Source organism: Malurus melanocephalus, unplaced genomic scaffold (genome assembly GCF_030028575.1).
Source record: "Malurus melanocephalus ecotype Western Australia unplaced genomic scaffold, MMel_1.1 scaffold_120, whole genome shotgun sequence".
Classification (NCBI taxonomy): Eukaryota; Metazoa; Chordata; class Aves; order Passeriformes; family Maluridae; genus Malurus; species Malurus melanocephalus.
This window is the reverse complement of record NW_026623352.1, coordinates 989,840-1,000,329: the sequence shown is the minus strand read 5'-3', so window position 1 is coordinate 1,000,329 and position 10,490 is coordinate 989,840. Positions and strand designations below refer to the sequence as shown.

General features: G+C 46.3%; 1 protein-coding gene across 4 annotated transcripts in view; it reads left to right on the top strand.

The window, feature by feature from the left end:
- Nucleotides 1-10,490, top strand: part of AMOT (angiomotin) — a 59,972-nt gene that overhangs the window by 19,068 nt on the left and 30,414 nt on the right. For 2 of the 4 annotated variants that reach the window (XM_057370126.1, XM_057370123.1), the window contains exons 2-3: nt 5,738-5,903; nt 7,282-8,200. In XM_057370126.1, the coding sequence (XP_057226109.1) occupies nt 7,329-8,200 (872 nt within the window). In that variant the 5' untranslated portion in view covers nt 5,738-5,903; nt 7,282-7,328. Of the gene's footprint in view, nt 1-790; nt 985-5,737; nt 5,904-6,570; nt 6,774-7,281; nt 8,201-10,490 lie in introns of those variants that run through there. The other 2 variants (XM_057370124.1, XM_057370127.1) reach the window with 2 other exon arrangements.

Genomic DNA, 10,490 nt, shown 5'->3' with positions numbered 1-10,490 from the left:
GGGAACAAAAAGCATGGCCCTTAGAGCATGGCCCTTGGATCAGAGGAGGGGCCATGCCTGCCTGCTCTCCGGATTCTGTGGTTAGTCCCGTTAAATTCTGTGAAACTACTTTCTGAAATGAGAAGAGCTCCTCCATATGGGGGCTTAAAATAGTTTAAATTGTGGTGTTGCTAGAAAAAGCCAGAAAATTCCATGCTAAAGTTAGGCCATAGGGGTTGTTTTCTTCTCTGCATCCTCCTCCACCTACGGTTTTTATTTGTGTCAACTTATGACATAAATTTTCAGGATGTCACAACTGAGATATGAGGAAAAACTACCTTAAGGTGGCACAAAATGGATATATCTGTTTGGGGATTGTATTTCCACTGTTTTCAGGACTGCTTAAGCTTTTAGGTTTGAATTTTGACTTTATTTTTAATGTGGACGGTGATTCCGATCTTTTTTTTTTTTTTTCTTTTTATCTCAGCAGCAATTAAAAGAGTCTGATCCTATCTGTAGGGACAAATGGTGCACTGTCAACATTTTGCTCCCTTCTGATAATGCACATGAAACTGGTTTGCGTGTTTGAAGATTACATTTTACTCTCACATGGTTTTCATTATCTGAGAGCCCCGAGGAGAGGCCTGGACTAAATCAGGGAAGGAATGGAGAAACCACACAATGCAATGAAACTGGTGCTGAGGCATAGCTGGGATAGTTGTGGGCCAGGGGCTGCTGACGGCAGGAGCAGGGCGCTGCCCSAGTGCCAGCAGCAGCGAGGAGCGCCGCGTTCGCCAAACACAAAACAAAGCTTGGTGCTGAATTCAAACCGTGCCTTGGCCTTGCAGCAATCCCCCAGTTCTGCAAGGAAATTGCTGCAAATCTGGGGAGTTTGGGGCAGATGGATCTTGCTCAGTCTGTGCTGGAGGCAGCCCTCTGAGATGAGAGCTGGTGTGGGGAAAGCTGCGGGAGCTTGAGCTGCTTTAGCAAGAAGGCGTCTAAAAGGTGAGATCTTGGCCTTTGTGGAGGTGGTAGCAGAGCTCCCATTGCTTGTGCTCCCATTGCTTGTGCTCCCATTACTTGTGCTGGAATCTGTGTTTCATTAATTAGCCAGAAATGGCAGTACCTGCCCCTGAAGAGTTGTGACTCCGCAGATGTGTGAGCAATTTTAGCTGCATAACAGTTTAGGTAACTGAATGCTGTGATGTCTTCATGTAGAAATATTCTCAATAAAAGCAGCTGGTTTTCCTATTTGACTGGTATATTCAGGATAAATCCTCCTGCCCCTGTGACTTTTAAAATTTTATGGAGGAACTTGAAATTCCATAGCATTCTTTTCAAAATGCTTAAAAGCCATGACATGTTCCTATTTATACTGAGCTCTGTAAGTGTTTATTCTTCTCTTTTCTTTTTCTTTTCCTWTGTAATATAAAGCCTAAATTATGTTGGTGAAGATTACAGGAACTTCCTTRTGAAGAAATTGATACTTTTTAGTGAGGGAGCAGTAATTCAAAGGTCAAATAAGGTCTTTTCAKTTTTTTCCTTTGAGGTGTTATTTAGATGTTGATGTCTTGACTTATTTATCTCCAGCCAGACCAAACAAATTTCTTTCTGCCTTTTCTTCAGGCCTGCCAGGCATCCCTGTGCCTGGTCCCAGTGACAGGGGTGTTTGAGGAGCAGGGTTAGGGACAGTCTAATCCTTGCTCAGGTGGGCTCAGTTTGGCTGGGAGAGTTGTTAAAACCAGTACCAGCCTTTGGTTGTTCTTGTTGCCTCTGGTTGCTGTAGCCCGATGATCTAATACAATGGGTATGCATCTTATTTGCCCCCCTGCGGGTGACATTGTTCTTGTTTTTAGTTAAAAGAAGGAAGTTTTTCTCGTTTGCCCGGTGACTCTGCCCTTCTGGAATGAAGATGAGTAATGCTGGCATGGCTCCATGCACCTGCTGGGTGCCACCCTCCCTCCCGGATCACCTGAGCCACGGGCAGCAGATGGAGCAGGCAGGGCTGGCAGGGCTGGATGGAGCTGGGGAGGTGTTTATGGTTGGAGCCTGGAACCTCCTGGTGGTTAGGAGCAGGTGCTAAAGCGCTCTCACGGCGCTGGGACGTGTTGTGTGCTGCCTTGCAGGTCTGGCTGTTGGCGCCAGACGTTGGGAACCTTTATTCTCCAGGGCTATCCTGGTGTGTATTCTCTCCCTTCCTCCTCCTCCTCCTTGGGTAGGACTGAAAGGAAGCAAAGAGTGATAACCTGAAGAGTTCAGTGATAGCTTGCACTGGTTATCCAATAATTTGGGAGCTCGCCCCTGGGAGCCTGATGCTCCCATCCATCCAAAGGGAGCGTGTGTGCAGAGCAGCCTTGTTGCAGTGTCCTGGGGACACCCAGGTGGAGTGAACTGTGCAGGATGAGGGCTCAGCCTGCTGGGCTCTGTGTGGGCCATGGAGCAGCAGAGTGTTTCCATTAGCCAGGGCTGGATCAGCGTGGGAGCATCGCCTGGGGACCTCACAGCTGGTCCTTTCCGTGCTGTCTCTGTGTTCCCCTCCTCTGTTACAGTGTGCAGGTCTTAAGATAACACTGCACCTAAAAAAACAACCTGAAACCTCATCTACCTGATGGCATCCCATCCCCTGCTGCCARCCTTTTAAGAAAAACACAGCTTTGCAGAATTTGCTGCTGGAGTTTGAAGTCACTGAATCATTTTGTGTGTGAGTGACACAAAACTGAGGAGTAAAACTGAAAGTGCTTAACTGTACTCCAGCCCTGATGAGGTGGTGAACCTGTTCCCATCCCACCTGATGTGTAAGCTAATTAGCTCCTTGGCTAAGCAGTAATTCTGGGCAAGTATGCACAGGCTGTCCTCACAGGGACTCTTGCATTCCTCTCTGTTTCACAAGCTAAAGAAAGATGCTTCTCTTTGCTTGTGAGGTTATTATTGCTCCATGCAGGTTAATTGAGCTATAGCATTGGAGCCACTCATCAAACAGTGGTGAGTCGCTCACTTGTCTAAGCTTGTTTATTTTTATAATGCGAAAAATATTTGCATGCTGCACAGAAATGTGCTGCTTTGGTTCCCTACAGCCTGGCAGTATTATCATTTTAAATTCTTCATTAATCTTCYTTCCTCACGAGGGACTGGCAAGGTTCCTGTGCATAATTGCATGATGTTTAAGACAGAAGCCTCTGCTACTGGGTTTTTACACAATGCCCTGCAAACATGAGGCTTTTCTTCCTTAAATAGTACCTACACTGCTCTCCTTTTGTGCTCATTCTTGATCTCAGCATGGTGAAGCACTATTTGCAATTCCTGTGTTAGTTCTACCAGTTCTAGATTCTGATGTTTCCTCAAGAGCTTTTCCCTCAAGTAACCAGGAGTAATTTCAGACTAGAGGTTAGAATGAGGTGTAAAATGATAGAGCTGTGATGCTTGRGAGCAAATTGCAAAATTGGTTCAGCCTGGGAACTCTCACTGTGGTTCCTTGGATGAGATTTGATGTAAATCTGAATTTCCCCTGGAAAAGCAAAGCTTTGGAAAGTGCACCCTCTAATCCATACAGTTTGGCAGAGTTGTTGGCAGTCTGATTTCAGCCCTCTCCATCATAATAGATGTAGGCTAAATCCCCAAATATGTCTGTTTAAATTACCTACAGAACCTTTCCAATTTCCTTCCAGCTCTATCATAACAACTTTTCCAGTGCATCTTGCTAATTTCCATCTTTGGCACACTGAAAACCGAAATTGCTGGAAGAGCCTGACACAAATAGTGTTTGGTGTCCAAATACATAACACATGGGCTTCAGCACTGATTGTACTGTTCATTTTTGTGTTTGGTTAATAGAAAAGTTAACTCACTGGTTCTGCCAGGAGTTGCCAGCCTGCTCAAAAAGCAGATTCCAGGAATCCTGCCCCCCAAGTTGTACAAGRTTTTCTTTGTTAATTAAAAATAATGGGATAAAACTGGAAAAAATAAGCAACCAGTTGGTATTAAAAGAAAGTGGCCGGAATATCTTCATATTGTGTCTGAGCCCACCTTTTGCTTTGGATTTCCAGGCTGGTGTCTAGTTTACACCCACACTAAAATTAGTAATATTCAGTTCCAGCAAATGTTTTTAGTGTGCACTGTGCCCTCCCTTCATCAGCTCAGCAGAACGAGCTGGTAGTGCTGAGGAGTGAAACTCTGCATGTGAAATGGTTCCTGGAGCATTTGAAGGAGTTAAACGTGCACAGATTGGATTTGTCTATTGAAAAAAAATCTTTAAGGCAGAGAGGCAGAATCTCAAGCTGGGTTGTATCTTTGTATTAAAAAAATAAACAACCCCCCCTCCCCACCTCCTTAGATTTTTCCAGTTGAGACAAAAGAAATCTTTGGGTGGAAAGGCAGCATCGTATTGCATAATAAAAGCCTTTTTATGCACTAATAAAAAGGGTTGCTCAGGGCAGCTTGGTTAAAAAAAAAAATAAAAAGAAGAGTCAGTGATGATTCTGGTGTGAGTGGGACGAGGAATCCTTAACTTCTGTTGTGCAACACTGGGAAAAGAGGCTAGAAATTGCTCTAGTTATCTGCTATCTTTAATGCCTGGTTTAAAGGTTCTTTACTGCATATTTGCTGGCAGCTGTTTTCAATATATCCCTCTCGAGCTAAGTCACCAGTTAAGAATTTGACATTAGCTGTTTTTTTCAACCACCATCTTGAAGTACCACCCCACACAACACTGCCTTGTTCTCTCCTTAGATATTGTTCATGTGCCTTGAAATTGCTGTTGACACCTCAAGTATTTAACTTGCAGATCTGAGATAGTTTTTGCTGGGTGTGGATTTGTGCCCTAATAGAGTCAGAGACAGGAGTATCCACGTCTGCATTCCTTCACTGCATCTGTTCGCTTTAGCTTTTGCAGCATTCCAGGAAATTAAGTTAAATTATATGTATCAATGAATATTTTTAGTTTCACTAGTTCTGTTTTCATTGCCTTTCCTTAAAGTATGGACAAACTGTGAGCACAAATATGTTCCACAAATTTGCATTGCTTGCCTTTTTCTTCAGGACACCTTCAGTAACTGCTYCTTGTAACRAGCCTAAATACCCATTGTTCTGTATTCTCCYGCTTCTCCCWTCAATGGTTAAAGTTTCTTCACTGCCTCATATTCTGAAAGAGAAAAGTAACGTAATTAAAGAGTGCTTTGGGAATTAGAGCCGTGCTCTGCAATGTATTTCTGGCATAAACTCTGTCAGTGTCCTTTTCTTCCCCTGACTTTCCCAGTCTGTAAAATAAAGCTAATATTCACAAACTGATCATTCTCACAGTCGTTTCTGAGGCACAGTGTGTTGCAGTTTATCAAGAATTTCACTGTGTCACTGTCCATCAGAGGATTTCTGCTGACACAGTTCAAAATACTCAGCACCACTGGCCAAGGAGCCATGAGCACAGGGCACCCTCATCTGTGCTGCAGCTTTCGTTCTGAGCAGAAAATAAAACAATGGAGTTAAAGAATTAGCGGGTTTTAATCACTGTTTCACTGGAGGCACAGATGGGACAAAGCATTACTTGGCAACATTTAATCTTGGAGCAGAAATGGTCATGATTAAAGCAGCAGCTGGAGTGGATTGCTGGGGACATGGGGGTTCAGTCATCCTAAAGGGATCAGAATTKTTGGGCTCTGGGAGAAAACAAGAAGCTGCAAAAGGAAAATCTGAAAAATGGGCCAAGGTTTGTTATTTCTRGGGTCTCATCTGCTGATTAAAATGATGTTTTCAATGCTTTCCTCAGAATTATTTCGGGAGCGAGGAGAGTATCAAGTGATCTGGCCCGCTGAAGAGGAGCCTGAAGCCATCTCTGAGTGGAGATTTTGGATTTGGGAGAGGAAGGCTGAGTGAATCCCCCCATGTGGCAGAACTGCTCCTCCTTACCAGGCAACTCCAAGTGAAGGACAAAGGTATGTGCCACTTCAAACAGGATTTCAGAGAAGTCACATTCCAGGTCGGCTAACAGGGCCTGAATTCCTGCCCTGGTGAGCYGCCTGCAATGAAGTGGATTTTAACTTTCTCTCCATGAAGGTTTGCAGGAGGCTTTTGTTTGCCCAGTGTGMGTCCTTGTGTTGCAGGGCTTTGCTCCCCATAGGAAAGGGGGAGGCTGTAGAGATACAGCACAAAGCAGACMCTTCAGGCCTCCTGATTCTGCTACAGAACAAACTGTTGGGASAGAGTTACCTTTTGCTAAAAGGACAATGTAATACAGAAAAAAGGTGTCACAATAAAATGCTAGGACACCAGCGCATGTTCTGCTGTCAGGGCAGGGCCACGGCTTGGCCAGCGAGTGAGGCATACTCTATTCTSAGCTGTTCTAGCTCAAAAGTAGCTCTGCTTTCAGTTACATGTCTCAGAGGTATCATTAATTTTTGATATTTCAACTCATGCGAGGCCAGTGGGCTCGAGTTTCCATGACACACTCCTGAGTCCGCTGGGAGACCCAGCAAAAYGTAATTGCTGTTGGTCACTGGCTTAATCTGTGCTTAGGATGTGCCTGGCATMGGCTCTTTGTGTTTCTCTCCTTGGGACACAGTGTTTTTTCCTGCCACCCAGAGGTCTTTTTCTGTTCCTTAGATCAGACAACTCTTTTTTCTCCCCTTGCATTTGCATGCATTCCGCTGAGGATATTTAGATGTGCGAGGATTTGGTTGCCTTTGTATAGCAGGAAGTTCCTGAGTCCTGGCTTGTGCCGTGCCTGGGGTTTTCTGCAGCAGGGAGAAGAGGTGCTGATCTCACTCCGGGCATTTCATAACCCTGAAAACCTGCTGGCTGACTAGGTATTCGTGAATTGCTTTATCTAAGCTAAGAGATTTCTTTACTTCTTTTGAACCATATGCTATCTCAATGGGCCTCCTTTTTGTTTTTCCTTTCCCTTAAAACTGACAAGCTGCTGATTTCACACTTTAATCCTTGTCTGCCTACAAATACGGGAAGTGTATTTCACTGTTGGTAGCTCTAAGTATAAAGCAAACAGGTTTCAGGCATTTTTACCATCATCCTGTGAATTCCAGGTCTCCTTTTTGCCGGAGATGCTGTCTGAGGTATTTGGCATGCATCCCTGCAGCTCGAAGTCGATTGATTTGCCTATAAMCTTCCAAGTCACCTTTCATCACCTTTCTGAGCCTTTGCCCCCCGGGCATGCAAGTCCTCCTTAGGTCAAGGGCCTTGATGACCCCCATTGTTATGGGAACCTTTGGTAATCTAACCTGCTTTTTTCTGTATTTAGAGCCATCACTCTTGAATATCTCCTGCCCAGGCGCTAATAACCGTGTCTCCTTTCCTTAGGTCAAGGGCAGCTTTTACATTCCACCCCAAAGGCACCACGGTTTGAGATGAGGAATTCAGAAGAGCAAGCAGCTACGACAGTTTTACAGCGCCTGCTGCAGGAGCAGCTCCGATACGGGAACCCCAATGACAACCGCAACCTCCTCGCCTTACACCAGCAAGCCACGGGCAATGCCCCCCCTTTCGGCARCGCCGGCAGCCCGGCCCCTCCGAACGAAGGGCTGAGCTCGCAGGACCACCAGCTCGTAACTCATGCTGCCCGCCAGGAGCCCCAGGGCCAGGAGATACAGGTGGACAACAGCATCATGGAGAAGCAGCTGTCGCCGCGGCTGCAGGCCGGCGAGGACCTGCCGACCTACGAGGAGGCCAAGGTGCAGTCGCAGTATTTCCGGGGCCAGCCGCACGCCAGCGTCGGGGCCGCCTTCTACGTCACGGGCGTCACCAACCAGAAGATGAGGACCGAGGGGCGGCCCACGGTGCAGCGGGTGAGCCCGGGGAAGGTGCACCAGGACGAGGGGCTCAAGGACCTCAAGCAAGGCCACGTGCGCTCGCTGAGCGAGAGGCTGATGCAGCTGTCGCTGGCCACCAGCGGCGTCAAGGCCCACGCGCCCGTCACCAGCGCGCCGCTGTCCCCAATGTCRCCCCTCTCTCCCCAGCAGTCCAGCGACCCTTACAAAAGTTCTGGCTCCAACGAGTTCTACAAGAACTCGGTGCAGCCCCCYGCCCAGCCCGGCATGAAAGGAATGGAACAGCGGGGGCCTCCCCCGGAGTATCCCTACAAAAACGTGTCCACCCCGTCTATGAACTGCAAACCTCAGGACTCGGGACATTTCTATAGTGACCATCGCATGAGCCAGCAGGGAAGAGCTGATGGGCCCATGATGAGGTATCAGCATCCCCCTGAGTATGGGTCAGTCAGGTAAGCCAGACCTTATCACAAACCCCATGAGAGCCACGTAGGCAAAGCCAATAAAACACTCAGTCCATCACCTTCACTCCTGAGGCAGGTGCTCCTTCAACAGAGATCCCATCTTCGTTATGTGAGGTGACATGTTGTGTTCAGCTTGCAGGAACTGCAAGTCCTTCCTTGTCTGGAAGGACTGTTACCTGCTTCAGTAGCTGACTGAGAGGCCTGACTCTTTCTTACAAAAAAAAAAAAATCCCAAAGAAGCCAACTTGATTTTATGGTATGGGGAAGTTTAATGCYGAGGCTCCAGAGCCTCACAAAAGCTTTGCTACAAAAGCCAAAGTTATGGTGTGATTCATTGTAGAAACTTGCAGTTACTTATTGCAAGACTTAAGCTTCTTTAATTGCATCTGCCAGGTGCAAGATTTTTCTTAAAACTSCATCACATAGGAAAGGAGAAAGTGAATAAAAGCAGTAATAGTACAGGTAGCAAAAATCACCTTAGAGATTTTCCTGCAGAGTTTTTACAGTTTTATTTGCAGTGGACTGAAGTGTAGGAGAGGAAAATTGAATATGCTTTGTGCCTCATCCCAGACTTGCTTGTTCAGCTTTTGCTCATTTTTCTTACATTTGAAATCTCAGTCTGTTCTGGTTSCCTCTAGATTAGGAGCTGGATTTGGCTTGAGCCAAATGTCTATGTGGGAAGATGACGTTTTATTAAGGTGGGCTTCATGAAATCCCAGCTTTACTTTACCTGTTTCCATACCATGTCATCTCTGCCTGAGATCAGGTGGGATCTGGTGTAGTGATTTTGGCCTAATTTTGAAGCCAAAAGGGTAATTCAGAGGATGGATGTAAATGGAGAGGTCTCTGTGCATTTGTGTTTGCACATTTTGTGGTGTGTTTCGAGGGGAGAAGCCAGTCAGTATTCGGGAGCAGGGTCTGAGCTTTAGGGAGTTTGAATCTGCACAGAACCTTCCCAGTCCTATGAGGAGCTATTTTCAGAGTTTGTCCACCATTGTTTGTGATCTGAAATGACTTCAGCAGCATACAAGCCTGATGAAAAGGCCCTTTGATCTGGCTAAATAAATAATAAAGAGGCCAGGAAAAGGGGAAGTAAAGGGTTTAGGGGGGGTAATGATTGTAGAAGCTYGTTGCAAACGTTTTTGAAAATTCAAAGGCCTCAAACTTCTGTGCAGAGGGGACAAGGAAACAGCTCCCCGATGATTCTGCTGCATCAGAAATACTCATAATATTCTATGCAGTGAGACGTAGCCTGCTCGCTGTTTAAGGGAGAGGTATTTGAAAACACGCCAGCAGTCAGCTCCTCTAGACAGGGTGATTTTTGTCTGTATTGGATGGATCCTGGCTGCTTTGAAAGAACATGGTGGGGGGAAGGAGGGGGAGGAGAAAGGTTCAGCTGGCAAGGTTTCCAGTAGGGGAAGCAACTGAAATTTGTCTTCAAAGCATTGGGAATCTAATGAGGTTACTTTTTAACCTAAATAGCTGCACAGAGGAGAGGTTTCCTTTGCAAGCAAATGCTGGAGCAGTGGAACAATTGCAAGACTAATCCATAAATTACAGAGCAGCGTAGCAAAGGAAGGGAGCGAGTCCTCTATTCCCCTCCCTCTCCCACACGCTTTAAGAGAAACTGTCATTTAGACAAGAAACCTTCTGTGTTGCTAAAGGTGCAGCTGTGGGGATTTTAAAGGCAAACTGCTCCGGAGAGAGCGTTTGCCTTGCACCGGGAGYGTCCTTGCAGTCTCCAGTTTGCCCGCGTTTATCGGGATTCATTAGGATTGGTAAATGTGTGCATTTTTTGAACTGTGCGTCAAGGAAACAAAGCCCCTTCTCTCYGCTGCCGAGGCCACACCCTTTTCTGCGGGTTTTCCCCCTCATTGTTCGGGGGAATTTGAGGGTGACCTAATGATGCGGTTAAATAAAACTCGTTGAGCAAGATAAACATTGGGGAATTCACAGCATTCTCATGCTTCACCCTCCCCAGTCTGGGAAAGGAATGGGCTGTGTGGTAAGTTTAAACCAGTCTGCAAACAGTTTGCCTCACCTGCTCCTGGGCGGTGTAAGGTTGGGAACGGTGGATGTTGGTAATGATGTTGGTTTAATGTAAATACCGGGCATGCCGGAGGCATCTCTGCTGTTATTTGGAAATCTAAAAGAAACTTTAGAAGAGGGCTGGCTGCATGTGGAGCCCCAAAGTTCTGTTCTCTCCCTGGTACCTCAAATGCACTTTAGGTGATGAAAACAGCCCTGCAGGTCTAAGGGCAGTGCATGGTGCATTGGG